General features: G+C 38.0%; 1 protein-coding gene across 1 annotated transcript in view; it reads right to left on the bottom strand.

Moving 5' to 3' along the window:
- eys (eyes shut homolog) overlaps positions 1-20,513 on the bottom strand; it is a 255,068-nt gene that overhangs the window by 196,112 nt on the left and 38,443 nt on the right. Inside the window, 2 exon segments of the mRNA XM_058384541.1 lie at positions 18,874-19,127; positions 20,153-20,316. Coding sequence (XP_058240524.1) covers positions 18,874-19,127; positions 20,153-20,316 — 418 coding nt within the window.

The raw sequence follows: 20,513 nt of genomic DNA, 5'->3' as shown, positions 1-20,513 counted from the left end.
AGTCCTTCTGGCAAATGTAGTTTTTTATCAATAGGGCCCAGTGGACAGCTCTAAGAAGGCTTTCTGTGTTTCTGAGCTTTTTCAATTTTAAAATGATCAAGGCCACTGTGTCCATTACTCAGAGCTGTGCCTTGACACAATCCTGTCTACTGGCATTTGCTTTAACCTCTTGGCTTATATTTAGCCAGCTGTGAAGCTTTCTCTAGACAGAGGTATGTTTTTTTTAAATCATGTCAATTACCTGAATTTATCATAGGTTAACTTTAATCAAGCGGCTGAAACATCAAGAATGATGTGTGGAAATGGGAAGCATCTGAGCTAAATGAACTCTGAACTCAATTTCAAACATCATAAGGGTCAGAATACATGTGTACTTTTTTTAACATTGTTTTTTAAGAAAGTTTGTGTGATAGTGTGTGAAACCCTTTTCAAATTCTTTTTCATTATAGTGTTTTGCAGATTGCTAAGAAAAAAAGGAATCAATTTAAGTTGATTAGTATAATTTGTGAGTACTTTCTGAATGCAATAAAAATATCATCATAGTGTTGATGCTGTAGTATTTTTTACTTCCTTGCTTAGAATGCAGAAGCCAGAAACTTTCAGGCAAGCAACAGCACAAAACTTTTCAGACAGCATGTCCCTTGTCAGCTGCGCTTCTTTGTTAATACAAAGCTTATTGTTGTGAAAGTGTTTTTAGCTAATGGAAATTAAATTGCTTCTCATTCTTTGGAGTGCTCAATAAAATTACCAGCCTATTTCTCTGATTTCTCCAGTGTCGACACAAATAGAAACTCCTGTAGCATTATGCTGGGGTTATAGCTGATAAGAACAGATGATTTGGGTCAAATTTGGGGGCTATTTTGCACAGAATGGATATATTTTGGAGGTAGAAGCAAACTGGTCAGGGTCAAATTGGGGACCCTGGAGCTGTAAGACAGCAATGCTATCCACTGCTACATCCATTGGTTTGTTAAAATGCATTTGATAAACTTATTAGCAGACATGCTTCAAAACAAATGTTATAACCAGGCATGCCAGAGCTGGTTGAATTCAAAAATAAAAAATAATTATAAGAAAACAAACCAAACAAAAATAAAACCCCATACCTTTTTCAAGTGTACATTCAACTATAAAGTCTTATTTGTAAAGCCTGTATGGATACCTCTCATCATATATGAATATACCTTCCTTAATTAACTTTGATGACAAATTTCTCTAAGGCTTGTTAGTCAGGCCATAAGATATTTCCAGAATTAGATGCTGTTATGGCTGCTTTATGTTTTATTAGGTAGAGCCACCTTTTTGACTTGGAGATTTATGAAGCCATCGATTCCTTCTCACACGCTCTTTGTGCTGCCTGGTATGTTAATAGGCTCATCTTTGCCTCAGAGGCTTGGTCTGAATGATCTGATCCATATCACATTTGTCTGGCCAAGAAGAGTCACTAACTGTGAGCCGCTGATGGATGAGTGCATCAACTGTCTTTTCTGTTATAAATTGCTATAAATATAAACAGCCACCCGTGGTAAGTAATATTCTGCAGCACCAATGTCTGCAGCACAAAGTCAACCAACGCATGTTGCTTGACAACTGAATAAATTACAACATATTTTCATGGCTCTTTATGTGTTAAAAAAAAGAAATAGGATTGGACACTGGAGTCAAACAAATTTAAAAACATTTATGACCTACTAACCCTCATTACACATCTTCGATGCACAATTTACTGTCACTATCCTGCTTGCAGCTGACCATAAAAAGACCACATATAGCTTAAAAAAAATCAGCTAAAAAATATAACATTAACTCATAATGATATAAACTGCCTATAAGCTGATTAAACCTTCTTTGGTGGAAGTCACCAACATACAACACATGCTTCAGTCAAATCATAGGAGCAGTATTTAATAACTAATTGCTCGTGCAATTCACTGGGAGGTTAATGTTGCATGAAGGAATGTCATACTTACTGTGCAGTCTTATCCAAATGGGACTCGCTGACCCGACCCAAGGCAGGGAGTTACTTTTATTATCCGGAAAACACTGGAGCACTGCACATACCCATGGCTACACCACCAAATTCATGCCATTGCCTCAGTGAGCATCTTAACACAAGTCTGTTAAGTCAATTAAGCTAGTGTATCTAATGCCAAATGCAAAGATCTCACCACTGATATGTACAGGATATGGTTCATAACAAGGGAAATAAAAATAGACAGCATTAATTTGCATTTAAACCAAAGCTGTTTTCCAGCTGCTACACATAAACCATTAAGCTCTACTTCCCCTTCTTGTAAAGGTAATAAACCAAGGTATAATCCACATTCTCTACAATAGACTAGCATCCTGGTCACGGTGTACCCTGCCTTATGCCCCGAGTCTCCTGGGATGGACTCCAGGTTCCCCACGACCCAGTAGAATAAGCGGCGTTGAGAATTATCAGATGAATTGTAATCCACATTTTGCCACGACATTTTGTTTTACTGTGCTTAAATGGAAACCATAATAAGTATAACTGCAATTATAAATTATAAAAGCAAAAGCAATGTGTGAATGTAGACCCCCCACCAAGAAAAGTAAAGTTATGGCAAGATTGGTAAGTAGGGATAATGATAGGAATGTAGGGTTGTGCTGATACATTGTGAGATCACAATGCAATACATTGTAGGATCACAATGCAAAAGTTTCACATCATGAAAATTAGCATATTAATTAATTAGGCACTTAATACAATTGCCCTGTTTGAACTCCAGAGGTCCCAGTCTGTGCAACCTATAAAATAAATAAAGACCACAATAAGTCAAATCACTCCGGATCACAATGGCTGACATGCACAACAAATTATACAAACAGTTACACAACCACATTATAAGAGTTAAAAAGAGCTCTTCCATAGCATTTCAAATGACCCTAGCTCTACAGTGTTGTGATCTACAGAGCCCGAGGTATGAGGCTGCAGGGCACTTTAGTCAACTTTAGAGCAATATGTCTGCTTACAACTACATCCCAGGTGCTGCTACACAGCTCATGTTTCAATCATTTTTCCCAGGTTAGAGACTTTTTTTAGAGATTCAATCATTTATTCACCTTTAAGATATGATGAACATGTAGTACATTTTGTTTATGATATCGAACCTCAGTGTGCACACATTTTATTTCATTCAAATATTTAAAAAAAATATTCTGAGAATCGAACTGAATCCTGAATCATAAAGCCAGTATAGTGAAACGAATCAAACTAGGAAATAAGTGTATTGATAGAAAATTAGGAATACAGTGGAAACTTTGGCATATGAATGCTCTCCCTAACAAATGTTCGCCTTAAGAATTGAAATTTTGCAAGAAATGTGCATCGGCATACAAAGCATTTTTGGCATACGAATGAGCTGAACTGAAGGAGCCATTCAAAACTTGTTTGTGTCAGTGGAAAGCTAAGCGAAGTGAGTTTACAAATTCTATGTATTTTTTTCAGTCAGTGAAAGCTGTTTCAAAAAAGTCAACCCACTATATGAACGTTGCCTTCAGCATGTGTTCAAAAGCTATGTGACGTTTTTTGTTGACAGATTGGTGGCGTGGGTGGTCTGTTTTATTTTTATCCCAAGCTCGGAGGCATCACTTCCTGTGAGGACCCTTGACATGGCTCGGTTAAGCAGCCATACAGTTTACATATGCTTCATATTGGTAATATTGGTAATATTTTTGAGTGGCATTTACATTATTTCTCATTGGAAGATTCCCACCTCGAAAACCCGCCTCCAGAATGAATTAAATACACTGGGGTTCCACTGTTGTTCAGTAAAATTAATACAAAAACAGATATAAAAACAACAATTCTTTAAAACAGCTTAACAGAAGGTTTCACATTAAGACTAGCTATGTGCATTGGGAATGGGACCCTGCAGGGTGAAAAAAAAATTACACAACCTCAAAGTGCTCCTTTTTATGTAGCAGTTTGAAGGCTTTGAGTGTACTTGGGGTCATGGTTGCCAAGTTTCAGCAAATTCACCACCTAACTGCCATTTAACAAAAGCAGTAAAACACCTGAAGCTGGCCAGGTAGTAAAAATAAATGCTATTTCTTGTGGATGTATACCCCTTTAAGAGGTTTCTGTTCTACTCGCACAACACTGTTCAAAAGTTTTTAGTGGCATGTGCGTGAACAGCGAACAATTTTTTACTGTGTATAGAGAGCTCCATGTGTATTGCTCACAGCAACCAGGATTTACTGAGAGAAATTTCGTCTTTGGTAAGAATTGTTTAAAGTCTTTAATATGTACTGCTAGGTTATATAATGGAGTCTAAAAGAACATTGGTTATGTAAATGACAAGTGGGCCTAAAGGGGTTAATGCTAACATATCAGGTATGTAAGTTTCATGATTTATGATTAAACTGTTTCAATACTGTGAAATTCTTTTTGAAATAATTTGTGTCCATGTTATTGATTTTGTTAAACATCTTTGTTGTGTGATTTATTGATACATGATTAAATGTATATTGGAGAATAGATAAATTGGCTTTGCTAATATGCAAAACATTTTTATTTTCTTTGTACCTTTGTACCTGCCACTGCTATATTCCAGGGTTTTTTCTGTTTGTTTTTTTGTATTGTACATCAATTATATTTTAGTTAACCAAGATAGGTAATTTCTTTATTTTGCTCCAGCTAAGAAAAATCATTCTTGTGTTCTGGTGTATCCTTTCTGTGTACACCTGGCTACATTTTTGGCCTCAGGAGTGGGGTATCTGACAGTTGGGAGCTCTTTGGCATTTACTGCCTTTTTTTTTCTGGAATACAGTAGTGGTGGGTATGTGAGCTACAGGGACGCAGAGTGGAGGCTGTCGCCCATGCTGTCCAGTTTAGAGATGTGAGCCAAGTTTCTTGGCCAAGGGACTGGTTCATTGGAGGAGAAGGGACATCACTGTGTCCTGCAGAACTAGTAGTGTTACACTGACATTTTTTTAACTGAACCAGAAATCAAAAGCACATGTCACAGTCTGACAGTAAGGGTTCAGTAGTACAGGGTGCTGCTGATGAGCAGGGTGCAATTCATGATATGGTTTATATTTAGAGACAAATCAGTAGGAAGCATGCTCAAACGATGGCAGCTATTGCAAATCTCAGTACAGAGCTGAGCGGGTCTTACATATATGTACCAAGAGAAGGTCACATCCAGTCTTTCAGTGGTGATTTCCGTAAACATGATAGAAATGTAGATGAGATCATGAAGAAGTGGAATGGCTACTTGTAAGAAATCAGACTCCGGAAGACCAAGCTGACTTTGTTCTTTCTCTACTGAAAGGTGCCACATTGAAAGAAGTTAAGAAAGGGAGGTTGATCTTAGCGAACAGATGAAATCTTCGTACCTTAGGGAGGCTTTTAGAGAAAAGCATAGTCTTGCACAGTTACTGAAAACTTTCTTCCCCTTAAATAATTGGAAGGTGAACACTTTCCTGCATACTCTCATGCCTTGTCACAAATATTGAACTCTATCCTGAAGCAGTCGCCAGATGAAGATGCAAATGTGGATGTTGCTATCTGAGATCAGTGAGCTACTTGAAACAGGGAGCCAAGTCAGAACAATTACAGTACAATTACACTATTTTGTAGATTGAAAGTTAAAACAATGGGTATTAGCCTGTCAGAATGTGGTTTTCTGGTAGTCAGAGATGCATGAAACTCTTCATCTGTGCCAGCTCTCATTGGCATGAATATTGTAGACAGTGCATGCTTTTGTGCTTTTGTGACAGTGCATGAGTACCACCCTAGTTGGGGAGTTACAGTCTGACTGGATGAAGGTTTTTTTTAGCAGATTCAGACTGCTAAAAGATTTGAGAAACTGACTGTTGCATGGGGAGCTGATAAAGAGACAGTGCACATACCAGCTTTATCTATTGCAACTATATTGGTCAGGGGAAGGAAGAGTTCATTACCTCAAGCGTTCTTCAAACCTGATATTGGAGCACAAAAGTTTACTGTTACCTGGTGGCTTGATTGTAGGACCTTCTCTTTTGTACACTGTAAAACCTATGTTTCCAGTTCAGGTTGTGAATTTCTCTCCAGAAGATATATAGTTGCAGCCCCGCACCCAGCTGGGTACCCTTGTCCTGTTAAGTCTGTAAAGCCAAACAAGTATTGCAAAGTTCCAGCAGATTTTGGCTGGAGTGGAGGAGGTAATTGTGAACATATAATACAGACAATTATTGGTAGATATCTTAAAGGAAACAAACTGCACCTATGTGGTACTGGCTTAGTGAGATCAGTGAACATATCACCAAGCTTATTAAGAAGGGAGTCATCAATCAATGTAACAGTATTTTTGCATTGGTCATAGTACTGGTTAGGAAGATGGATGGCAGTCTTGACTACAGGCAGTTAAACTGTGAGACTAAGTGAGATGCCTTTCCTTTGCCTCGCATAGATGAGAGATTTGACGCATTGCAAGGTGCAGAGTTCTTTTTAACCATTGACCTGGCTAGCAGATGTCATCAGGTAACAGTGCATGAGCAAGACCAACTGAAGACTGCATTTAGTACCCTGTTTGGTATATTTAAATACTCTCATATGCCCTTTGGTATCTGTAACTGACCATCTAAGTTTCAGCATTTTATGCAACCTTATGCAGTTCTGGGGGAACTTCTTGCAAAATTTGTAGTCTACACAGATAACAATCCATTATGATGGCAATCTGTTAGACAGCAAGACTGGGTGGCATCAAGCAAAGATGGGTGGCCCAGCAAGCTATTTTTCACTTAAAGGTTAAGTACCAACCTGGATGGCATAATGGTGCAGCTGACACCCTCTCTAGGCAGCCTTTAGTAGGGGAGCCTGTTAGTCCTGAGGACATGGGATATGATGACTGTGTTGTTATTTGTAATATGGTCAATAAGGGTACACCCTTAGACCCAGAATTGTTAACAGCCGCTTATCAGTGATGTAAAGGTAGACAAATCCATGATTTGGAATGTGTAGCCAATGTGTAGTGGAGGGAACCAATAATCATGGAGCTGCCTTCACTCTTCCAGGCTTTGCAACAGATCAGCTGAGAGTTTTCTAGCTCAAAGGTTTAATTCTCAGTTCTTTCAGAGAGTTTTGGGATCAGAAGAGACGCAACATCCCATACATTCGGAAGTAAGGCAGGTTGTTTTATCCGGTCATGGATGATCCTCGTCTTGGTGAGTGCCAGCAGCTGCTCTCTTATCAATTCCTTGAAAGTGTCCATGATAAGATGGCACAACAGGGTATTGAATGTATGCTCAACCTGTTGAGGTGGATATATTTTTGGGTTGGCATGTATGAAGATGTTGAAACAGGATGCTGCATCTGCATCTATCCTGCTATAAAGCCATTCTTAGCTTCAAGTCCCTTGGAAGTGGTGGCTGTGTATTATACAGTGGTGGACCATCAGGGCCAACAAGGCCTTCTCTGCTGGCCTAAACAGCAGTGATCTGAATCGCTGACTTGCCTTGACCTTAAGGCCTGCAGAATTAATAGTGCAGGTGTCCGTAGCTTAAAATAAGTGGCAATGAAACTGTTCCATTAACCAATCAGATTTCGAGTTGGCGTCACTGGGGCCATCTAGCAGGCATACGATTATGTCAGCAATTTCCTGTCCTTTGATTGGATAATTGGAGTAGTCAGAGGCAGCGAACCGCACAAACTAAATAAAATATATATATATATATATATTTTAACTCACAATGGCTGACAAAGGAGAAGAAATCGATTTGGTCGTGGGCATCCTTACAAATGCATTTTCAAGGTGGACTTTTCAAGAAAATATTTTTGATTCTTCAATATAGTTGGTAAGGTTTTTCAAGAACCATTTATGCTTTTGGGTTTTCTTTTTTTCTGGATTTTCAGTTTGCCTTCATTCCAGATCCCCAGGGTCGGCTGTGGGTTTTTTTTTTTTTTTTTTGCTGCAGTGAAAGGAAACTTGTGAGACTGAATTGTGTTCATTTGTTTTTTTTTGCTATATGTAATGCAATTTTATTCATGTTCGCTACAAGAGCCTGTGACACAACGCATTGTTATACATTGTTTCTATATTTGCTGTGTCTCATTTCAGATGCTGCATCCTCCGGAGATTGCAATTTGCTGCCTACGTCATCAAGAATGTCTTTTTTAGAAAAGTAACCGTAATAAAATTGACTATTCCTTGTGAGGTATGAAATACTGTAGCCTAATTTCTTTTTTACTTTGTTATTTAATGGTTGATTAGTATCTATTGCCGTGGTGTCATAACAATGCTATAGCGGTGGATTAATTCAAGAAGTACACCAGTGAAGGCCTAGGTTTGAAATGCATGGCCCGCCACTGGTATTATACAATGTTCAAACCTTCCTTAGATGGTCAGGGGAATGTGTTGATTGTAACCGATGTTTACCAAATTTACACAGACCACACAAATTACGCAGAGCTGATACCACAACCATTTACTGAAAGAGTAGTTCATGAAGTATTGAGTAACAGAGTGGTTACCAGGTTATCACCTTCTTGAGTTGATCTAGACATACAATGTAACACCACATGCAACAACTAGGTACTCGCCATCATTTTTGCACTTTGGCATAGAACCACGTCTTCCCATAGATACTCTGCTAGGCCAGGAACATGCTGTAGATAGGAGGCTGGATTGGTTCAGATCTGGACAGAACCGACTCAGGAAAGCTCATGAAAGGGTGAGAGAGTTTGTGGAGCACAAGGCCGCAGAAAGATTTGTGCCGTTAAACGACATGATTTACTGCCCTATCGTTATTCTTGGTTAAATGGGGTATTTGTGTCACATTGACTTGACCTGAAGAGCCAAGTAATGTGGATGTTGTAGGCTTCAGGTCAGCTGAAGAAGCCTTAGCTGTTGGACCTGATCTTGCTATGGATAATGTAGAATAGCAAGTGTTTGAAACAGAGCATTGAGTGGAACATGCCCCTATGGTAAACAAATCTGTGTGTAGTGTGTTCTTCAGAGAAGCAGTAAAGGAGGTTAAGAACATCTAAATTCAGGACACTGACTTTCCAGCAGGGGACAATGTGACCAGGTAGTAAAAATAAATGCTGTTTCTAATGTATGTATAATTATATAAAATGTACATGGCACCTTTAAGAGGTTTCCATTCTACTCGCGAGCCACTGCTTTGCTAATATGCTTTTTATTTTCCTTTGAATTGTATTGAGTATTGTAATACACTCCACTATATTTTAGTTAACCAAGATAGTTTACTTCATTATTTTGCTCCCATCGGCCACTGTCACTTTTCTAAAACAGCAGTCATTTTAAAACCCATCTAAAAAGAAGCATGTGTTCTGGTGTATCCTTTCTGTGTACACCTGGCTACACAAGTAACTGACTCCTTGCAGCACTGTGGCAGAATGTTCCCATTGAACTTTTCTGAACATTTTATATTGCAGCATACCCCATACAGAAGTAAATCAGGTAAAACACTATTGGACGCTTGTTGCTGTCAGATATGGGTCACATAGAGTCAGATATAGACAACATTCATATGAATATCTGAAGCAAAATGACAGATACAGCTAGTATGTGTATCAAAACATATCTAATATGTTCTTCATATTTTCATCTTATCCACATCTGACATTGGAAAATATCACTACTCCACTTGAAAAGTTATACTGGCTCTCTGTTTGCTTCCATATACTAGATAAAATACAAGCTGCTCATACCCTTCAGCCACAGCTGCTAGACTCTGCACTGTAGGAGATAGGGCCTTTAGTGTAGCTGCCCCCAAACTCTGGATCTCTTTCTTTCTATATCCATGCCAGCACCTCTCTTCCCTTAAAAACTCAACAACACAAATCTGTCCAGCTTTTGCACCCATTTGCATTCTGTTATACTGTGTGCTCTACAGTTCAGTGTGCTATCTGTTATATTGCATAGTTTGGTATATGCATGCATTATTCTAGTTTGTTATATACATGCAATAATCTCTCAAAACCACAGTCATGTAGGAAGCAGATCATGCTGGTAAAATTTACTCAATGTTTATTCACCTGCATGTTTAATCAATATTCACTAAAACTAATATATTATCAGAGATCAGAAATGCAATTACCTAATGGTGAAATCTAATCATCATTGTATGGCACACCTTGTATCTATAATTAGCATAAATAGATTACATTTTATTCATGTTTAAGAAGAAGAAGAAGAAGCATCTATTATTGCCACACATTACATTACAGCACAGTCGAATTCATCACTTTGCATATCCAAGCATTGGAAGTTTAAATCTTAGCACGTATATGCATTGATATATATGTTTTCTTTTCCCAAATGAAAGCTTTGGAGAGTTTATACATGACCAAGGACCTCACCAAGAGAGATATTTTCAATAACCTGAATATTACGTTTCATTCCTTAAAATAATGAAAATCTACCATGTTATCTGTTAGATAAGTGACAAAGGTGTGTCTATGCCAGGAAAGCAGCTCACCATTTCCTGGCATATTTTATAACTCTGCATTGATAATAATCACATATCACTCACTTAACTGGATTTTTCAGAAGCCAATAAAAAAACCAGCTAAGCCACACCAGCTAAAAACCTGATCTGCCAGGTCATCTGTTTTCTTTCAAATCAAGTTTATATGAAGTATTTTTAACAAGCACAGGAAATCTTACACTGATGCGCTGATGTATTTTTGTCCCCTGGGGTGGGAGATTAACTCGCTTAGCATGTATGAGATATTGAGCACATGTTTTTCTTCAAAGGGAAATATATCTGTGGGGATTGCATGTGCAGTGGATCCTGTTGAGCAGGCGTGTCCGAAGTCCAGCACCAGAGCTAACTGTGGCCTCTGGACAGATGTTAACTGGTCCATGACTTCTCTGTTAGAATGTATGTATGTTGCCTGTCTGGCAACACATTTCAGTGTTTCCTTTCACCTAATAGTGGCAGAACTGTGTTAATGCAGTTTGCTAAGATTCAAAAGCTATTTTTTACTTGACTGAACCTTCAAATTAATTTATTATATATTATTCTACTCCAGTACACTGTGGGAAATACAAACACAGCTTTTGCTATAGATACTTACACCAATCACTGTAACAAGATAATTATGTTATTCTCATCACCTGTCCTGTTAGACTGTTACGGCTAATCGGTGTAAGTGTCTTAATTTTTAGTAATACTGAGACTGTTTCTGGTTTATAGCAATAAGTGCGTCACTTTCAATGTATCAACTGAACTGTTTGGGGGAAGTGGTAGCTTAGTGGTTAAGATGTTGGACTACTGATTGTAAGGGTGTGAGTTTGAATCCCAAGACCACTAAGCTGCTACTGGTAGGCCCCTGAGCAAAGCCCTTAACTTTCAACTGCTCAGTTGTATAAAATGAGATAAATTGTAAGTCGCTCTGGATAAGTGCATATACCAGAAATGTAAATGCATTGGTGATTAAAGTTACAGTATGCAAGATGTTATTGGTTGAAAAAATACCTATTACAGTCTGCACCATGTCAGGGTGGTCAGGATAGAATTGGTGGTAAATTTGTATGCATACTTCATACATTAGCACAGATATCTTGAAAGCCAACTTAAGGCTCGAAAAAAGTCTGAGAGGAACTGTGAGACAGGAAATAAATTATTTATATTGAAAGAAACTATAATAATAGAAGAGTGAAGAAGATGATTTCGGATGGGGTTTTCGTTGGCAGGAACCTCATGAAAACTAGTCAGCAAATTTATGCTGATTGTGGAATTTGCAATTAATGATAGCTGGTGTGTGACTAAAAGGAGGGATCTGTGGGTTTATTTGTATTTTTTGTCAAACTATAAAATGAGATTCTAGGTAGAACACCTACAGTGCTTAGTGAAAATGAGTACACCCCCTTTGAAAAGTAACATTTTAAACAATCTCAATGAACACAAAAACAATTTCCAAATTGTTGACAAGACTGTTTAATATAACATCTGTTTAACTTATAACATGAAAGTAAGGTTAATAATATAACTTAGATTACACATTTTTCAGTTTTGCTCAAATTAGGGTGCAAAAATGAATACACCCCACAACAAAAACTACTACATCTAGTACTTTGTATGGCCTCCATGATTTTTAATGACAGCACCAAATCTTCTAGGCATGGAATGAACAAGTTGGCGACATTTTGCAACATCTATCTTTTTCCATTGTTCAATAATGACCTCTTTTAGAGACTGGATGCTGAGAGAGTGATGACTTGTCTGTTCAGAGTTCCCCATAGGTGTTGGATTGGGTTCAGATCAGGAGACACACTTGGCCACTGATTCACTTTCACCCTGTTCTTCTTCAGGATCATTGTCATGTTGGAAAAGTACACAACAACCAAGGGCACGGAATGATGGTAGCATCTTCTCTTTCAGTATAGAGCAGTACATCTGTGAATTCATGATACCATCAATGAAATGCAGCTCCCTGACACCAGCAGCACTCATGCAGCCCCACATATGGACACTGCCACCACCATGTTTCACTGTAGGCACCATGCATTTTTCCTTGTATTCCTCACCTTTGTGACGCCATACAGTTTTGAAGCCATCAATTCCTAAAACATTTATCTTGGTCTCATCACTTTAGAGTATAGAGTCCCAGTAGTCTTCATCTTTGTCAGCATGGGCCCAGGAAAACTCTAGACGGGCTTTTTTGGAGAGGCTTCTTTCATGGACGGCACCCATGCATGCCATTCCTCTGGGGTGTACGCCGTATTGTGTCATGGGAAACAGTCACCCCATTTTGGCTTTCTACTTCTTTAGATAACTGCAGTGAACTTGCATGCCGATTTTCTTCAACCCTTCTCATCAGAAGAGGTCGGGGTGTTAACTTCCGTGGATGACCTGGACGTCTCTGTGGGATGGTTGCAGTTCCATCTTTTTTAAATTTATGTACCACTTTTGCTACAGGACTGATAAGTAAAGCTTTGCTGATCTTCTTGTAGCCTTCACCTTTCTGGTGTAAAGAAATTATTTTCTTTCTCAGGTCTTGTGACATTTCTATTCCATTGCTGACAGCATGAAATGGGAAGGGGTTTTATAGTCAACTGTCTGCTGGACACCTGTGCAATGAATAATTAGACTGACCTGTGGTTGAATTCTTGTTAAATTAGACATTTGTAGTCTAAAATTTAGCTTTGCTCCAGAGACTTTCAGTGGGGTGTACTCATTTTTGCATCACCCTAATTTGAGTAAAACTGAAGATTTTGCTCTATAAGATCTATTATTAACCTTATTTTCATGTTATAAGTTAAACAAATGTTATATAAAACTTAGTCTTGTCAACATTTTGGAGATTGTTTTTGTGTTCATTGAGATAATGCTTAAAATGTTACTTTTCAAAGGGGGTGTACTCATTTACGCTCAGCACTGTATGTTTGTGTAGTTAGTGTTTGATAAGCTACAGAAGTTAGAAAATAAAACGCACAGAACACAGCTTGCGTAATTTAAATATATACCAGGATTCTCATCTAGGGGTCATCTAGGGGTAAAACAAGTTTTTGTAATTCTGTCCAGTGCACACTGGGAAATTGTCATTTATCATATGTGTGTATGCACTGCTTTACTCAATGGACATTTCTGCTTGTGTATAACTTTATTTGTCTACACAAAGAAAAGCCCCCAAATTGCTATATATGGTAAACAACTTCCCGTTAACATGGTGATTTTATGGCTATGTGTCTGCATTTTATTGTACTAGTTATATCTGGTAAACCTGTGTTGATGTGAAAAACTATTATTATTATCTTTGGTATTGTATTTGGAGTTTTATGTATTGTAATGTATTGCAGCCTGAGCAATATGAAGCATGCCAGACAGATCATTATGCAGTTCATATCTGTTTGGGAAACAGAAAAGAAATTTTGGAATAGAAAGTACTTGAGTGCATAAAGGGATGATATTGCTGTATTTTGTTGGCCTCTACTAAAGTGAAGAGAGTTGCTAGCAGAGATCAAATAAAATCGCACCGGGCAACCAAAATCAACTGATGAGCCACTCATCACTCACCAGAGAGGTTCCTCTGCTTCTTAAAAACATTCTTCTCTGTGCAAAGCTCTGTGTGCTAAATCTTCAAACAAGGCTTCATCCCATTTAATCTTTAGATGTGCCTTTTAATCGTTTTACTTTTTTTACATTTCATCATTCTGCACATTGTTGTGAGCATCATAGTCTATAATTAAATGACTGGCAAAATGTGTGTGTGTTGTTGGAGGCTCCAGCTTTCTACCACTAGGAATTTATGCAATCGCATGGTCAGGAGTGTGCAGAAATATCACAAGAATAACTTGATAAATTATGCTAACAAATTTATGCATATGTGGTTGATAAATGAGTCACCAGAAGAAGCCAGAGCTGCATTGTTCCTCCAATAATTGTATTTCCAATAACGAGAGTCACTTCATGAGAATCAACACGGTTGTAAAGTTGTTTAGGTAAAGGACTCACTTAAAACCTGGATTTGTTAAAGTAACAATACTCTGTCTGTATAAGGTGGTATAAATAAACTAATTTTAAATGACAAAATGTGTCATAATGCAGGAGTGGCTCATGACTGTAGATTTTTGTAAGGCAGGATGGAATTAAAGTCTCAAAAATGTAATTGCAATAAGAGCATAATATATATGAATATATAATTATAAAAGAATATAAAGAGTAATCCCTGTTTTATGCAGCTGAAAATCAACAACTTGAAGAAACATGAACAAACTAATTACAGCAATTTGTCACACTTAAAGTAGTAAAGAATGAAATGTAAATAAATGTATTTTATAAATCATATATTATGATTTAATAAGCAACTCGTGTAATTAGGATGGTAAAAGTTTGCTGAAAATTTAAATCCAAAGACACATTTCTTACCTAGCTATTTATGCAGCTAGCTAGATAACAGTGTAGAGTAAACTTAAAGGTATGATTCGTTCTGCAAACTCATGTGAAATGCATTTATAACAAAGAAAAGAACTGTGTTTGATCAGCAGAGAGACAAACATAGAAGAGTTAATATCATTAATTGTTGTGACGGCAGAGACGCCGCCCACACGCAGCCAAGACATGCTCCTCACACCCGGTGGGGCAGCAGAAATACACAAGGCTGGCAGCCAATGATTGCGGTGGCAAGTGCTCACCCTCCAGTAGAAACAGAGAGAGTATAAAAGGGAACAGCAGACACATTCAGGTGAGCAAGTTTCCTTGGAAACAGTCAATGGTGCTTCTAACTCTATTCTGGCATAAGGACGACAGCATTGTAGATGAAGTTTCCTGATTATGCTGCACCCTGCAGAGCTCCCTGGGACCTTGTCACTGTTAACCCCCGCTTGGAAGCCGCATTTGCTGGGAAGTCCATGACAACAGCATGCCACACCTCAACTTCACCTCTCTCATCTCCCCTTCCCCCACGAAGCCTAAAAATAAAAGCACTTTTTTGCCTACCTCAGGCTCCCAGGTGTCTGTGGGAACCCACCCCAGCTTTGAATAGATATATTGTCCAGTTGACTGCCACACCCCTATTCAGAAACAACATGTTCACAGAATAAGCACAGGGCTGCATGATTCCTGCCTACTCTGTTAGCACGTATTGTACTTCCCAGTTTTGATCTACTGTAGGTGCAATAATAATCTATGGAGCGAATGGGATGCATGATCACATAACTTCAAGAAAGGTGAACAAATCTGTTTTATCTCTGTGAAATAGTTATTTTTTCATGTTTGGTCACGCAAAAGAGGAAACTGGTATTTCAACAGAATTTACATCTATGGGGTTGTGAATGAGGACTTTATGAAGCTCAGCATGTGCTGAATGGCTGATTTAAACGGTTGGACTCTGTCCCACCTGCGGCTACGGACGAGCCACCACTGTGATAATGGCAAACATTTCCATTCCTGATGGTGGTTCAATGTGATGCAAATGCTAACAGACTGTGAATATGAGGCCTCCATGCAGTTCAGTTGTTAGCATAGATTAAATGTCTGATCTTGCTTTGGACCACATTATGGATAATATGTTCACAGAATTCTTATTTTATATTACCTTTAAGCTTCCAGAGTCCTTAAGCATCCATAGTTAAGTTTATAGCCTACTGAATTTTTAACTACACTACAACTCCACTTCCTTTTGTTCTTGAGCACCAGGGCAGGTTTCTTTTGAAGTAGTGGGGTGTTTCAATTTGCTCTGTCCAAGAAGAGTACCAGCAGCCAAGTCGTCACCTTGTGACTGACCCTGTGAGGCAGACTACTGAAACGTCCTTTGTATTTTATTCACATCCTCTTTCCTTTATCAAATTGCCAAGGAACACTGGAAGAGAATTCAAGACACTAAGTATAACACCTTATTCTTTGTTTTCTGCTAATTTTGTTATTATTAATTCTGCATTGTCCAGGAAGTGTGCACTAAGACACACTTAGTGATACACTGGATGATTGTAATTCTAGTGTTTGACTTACCATGATTGACTGTTGCTTGTGGTTTGTGTCAGCATGTTGCAGCATGTGCACCATGGATGTAGAGAAACTAATTTCCAAATTTTATGAATGAATAAATTTAAACTTCAGTTAAGGATGGCGAGCTGTTTCTTTGGTCAAGCCAGATGGAGTTAGATAAGGGAAAATGACCAAGGGCCAAATTGCTTGGGACTGACACATCCTCAGCAAGAACTTACAGAGCTTTGTGTTAAATGCAGCATAATGCCAACAGCATTATAGATACCTGACTGGTGTTTAATGTACAATAGTTTTAGACTTTTATATGAATTACACTGAATGTTTTTGAAAATAAATCATCTCTTGTTCAGCAAGTTTCAGATTTGACCACCCACTCCTTCCTGCACCAGAGTACAAATACATTATCACTGCAACAAAATAGTGCCAGACTCATTTTCTCACAGGCCTGTTGATGTAGTGTATTGTTTCTTTTCCAAAAAGATGATTTCAGTATTTAGAATTCTTACAATGAAATTAGAAGGGAGATGGTGGCTTTTTAAAACCTTGGGCATATTTTCTAGAACTCAATATAACCAAAACGTGACCAGAATTAAACTAGTTCCTAAATTCAAACTAGCACGTAGAAAGAATAAAAAGTATATTACACACATTATGATGTCATGACCTCAATTTTGTGTCATTCTACATTACACTAAAAAAAGTAATAGAATAAATGCTTTTGTGACATGTTCATTCACTTCTGTTTTCCATCCCTGACAAAGCGTCATACATTCTGCTGCTGTTCACCATGCAAAACAATAGGCATGAATAAAGTGCTATTAAATAGGCTGATAATAGAGCCCATAGTTTTAACTAAGAAATTTGCAGTGATCAAATTAACATTCTTATCATAATAAGATCCTATCCACAGTGTTCTTGACAATCAGCCTTAACGTATTCGTAATACACACTCACCTCTACGCCTGCACATTCATGCAATTATCCAATCAGCCAATCATGTGGTAGCAGCGCAATGCCTAAAATCATGCAGATTCAAGAAGTCAAGAGCTTCAGGTATTGTTCACATCAATTACAGAAAAATGTGATCTTATTTACTTTGACCATGGCAAGGTTGTTGCTGCCAGACAGCACGGTTTGAGAATTCAACAGCTGTGGATCTTTTGAGATATCCACAACACAAAAGTCAACACAGAATTGAACTAAAACATCATGTAAGTAGCAGTTCTGTGGGTAGAAATCCATATATATTCTGTATCAACTGATGTTTTCCATGTTTTCCAATCCATTCCCAAAAATCATTTAGCGTGAAAACATGTTAACCTTCACCTTTCCAGTTGGTGTATGAAGACCCTTTCATACACCAACTGGAAAGGTGAAGGTTAACATGTTTTCAGTGAGACAAGTGAAGACAATCACAACTTTATGTTTTATAACTGCTGCTAGTGCTGATACACAATGACACCCAGAGGAAAGTTGTATTTAGGGCAGTCAGAGTAGTGGTGGCTCAACGGTTAAGGCTCTGGGTTACAGTTCAGAAGTTTGGAGGCACCACACCCATCACCATCAAGCGGCTGCTGTGGGGCTCCTGAAACTCTTGCTGCTCCAGGGGCACTATAATTTAGCTAACTTAGCTGGGGTCAGCTGTTCTCTGACCCCAACTTCTCAACAAGCTGGTATATGCAAAGAAAAGAATTTCACTGTGTTGTAATATATATGTGACAAAAAATCTTCTATCTGGCCATTTCTATAGATGGGCTAGTGTTGCTGTGATTGACAATTTTTTTTTTTTGTTTAAAGAAAAGTGTCTGATTTAAAAGGGGAAACCTTCCCGCTTTGAGATCTCTGAGGAAGAAAAATCTGACAAATACAGTCATGAACTGAGCCTCTGAACTGAACACAGAGCTAATTTTAATAATCTGAATGAGCTGCCCAGAAATTCAGCTTGAGCAGATGTATAAGCTGACTCTAAATACTTTTCCTCTGTAAAATACTGACATATCTTTTGAGTTTAGTAACCAAAGCTGGCATAATAAGCTAAATGAACTCATTGCACATACATTTCTTGCATAGTGTACACTTTCAACAGATTTATATATATTTTTCCCATTCAGGCCGCTATAGCTGCAGAGTAGCGGTCTATGGCCTTGTCTTGTGAATTAGTTGTGAAACATGATGACGACATTTTGTATGAAATTCTTTTTCTGAGACAATTCAAGTAAAACCAGAACTGGGCTTTTTGAATATCAGAAACAAACTCTTATTAGATAATTTATGCCAGTCTTCAAATCAACAAACTTTGTGCCATGTGGTTTATTGAAGGAATTATGTTCAAGCATTGACAAAGCAAGCAGAAGGTCATGTTTAAAAGCTATGTTATATAATGAATCAGATTTTATTTCTAGTCTTAGCATTGCTCAGATAAGGCATTCTGCTATCTGTGAAGCTCACCTTTGAATCCAGCAGTACATAGACACCGATAACTGGCAACAATATCCATGCAGGTGGCACCATTACCACATGGGGAACTCTTGCATTCATCTGTCTTGATCTCGCACAGCACTCCTGTGCATCCTGGCTGGCACTGGTAGCTGTAGTTGTGCTGCTGGTCCACGCACACGCCGTCTTCTGAGCACTGATGCCTAATGCAATAGTCAGTGTCAAGCTTGCAGTAGACGCCTGTGTATCCATGTTCACACTGACAACTGTCAATTCATTAAGAAAAAGAAAATATAAGAACAATTAAAGAGTTTATCTAAATAAGAAACTGCTATGTGCATACATCATGTATTCTTCAATCCTCTCATGCTTACCTATTTATTTACACATCTACTTAAATTTTCATTCAGCGCCATGTTTACATGTTGCATATCAATCGACATACATATTATTATTTAAGTAAGGTTTTGTATTGCGGCTCATGCACTGAGATGCTTTTCTCAGAGCTTAAACTGATAGGAAATCTGTTTAACAAAAAAAAAACTATAAAAACAACAAAAATGGGAAAAGGAAAAAGAAGAAAATGCATAATCATGTTTGACATTGTAGATCACATGGCCAAGAAATAAGTAACTGCATCACAAAGATAGATTTGGTTTATGTTTTGGTTTATATATCAGTGCCTCCAGGGGTTTTTTTTCCAGTTTTTTTTTTTTTTTGTGAATAAAAAAATGCTTGATTTTACTTTGAAATGGTGAAATTGTGAGCACAGGATTTTTAATTGTCCTACAAGTGAAGACATACGTAATTACTCTCTCTTCTAGCTGTAAGAGAGATGATGTTCAATGCATGTGAATTGAAGAGTGTTTTGGCTGAACGTGGCGTGTCTTGGCCAAATCTCTCTAAATTCTGCGCTAATGGAAATTGCAAACGCCTCAAAATATCGCCGTGTTTGTTTGCATTTTGCATTAATTTATGGAATCGCAAAATCGTGAAATCTTGTAAGGTGTTATATCAACACTGATTATTGTTCTAGCCATCATGATCTGTATTCAGCTGGCAAGAGGTTGAACTAAATGGTATAAACAGCTGTGCTTTGATGGAATGACTCATTGTTACATGCATAAGCCACTGTAAATTGCTCAGAAAAAAATCTATTGACATCATGGCTTACCCTTGCTGTTTGTTGAGCTGCAATTTTACACGCATCAGGAAATGAATGATGTGCTGCTGGCTGGTACAATCCACAAAAACACTGTTTTTCCAGGAAAAAAGTACTAATGGTACTTACCTGTACCTGGCAACTCCATCCACACAAGTAGCTGCATTCTGACACCAACGCTGAGTACAGTCATTAATGTTGACCGAAGAGTTTGGTCCTGTCCAACCTGGTGCACAAATACAGCTGTAATTGCCGGTACTGTTGATGAAACACCATCCCCCATTGCTGCACACCTGTCAAAAATCAGTATCTTTTACGATTTTCAATGCACACTTGCAGATATAATTTGCTCAGACATGCAGATATAATTTGGGTGTTATTATGAAAAGGCCACTTTGTTGATGATGAAGTTTTGGTTGGTGCCAATTAATTCATATAGCAGCAACAATTCACTTATTCTAACATATTATACTATATATAATTAAGTACC

The sequence above is a fragment of the Hemibagrus wyckioides genome, linkage group LG29, assembly GCF_019097595.1.
Source record: "Hemibagrus wyckioides isolate EC202008001 linkage group LG29, SWU_Hwy_1.0, whole genome shotgun sequence".
NCBI lineage: Eukaryota > Metazoa > Chordata > Actinopteri > Siluriformes > Bagridae > Hemibagrus > Hemibagrus wyckioides.
The sequence above is the reverse complement of the archived record's forward strand: the minus strand, read 5'-3'. Positions and strand labels throughout refer to the sequence as shown.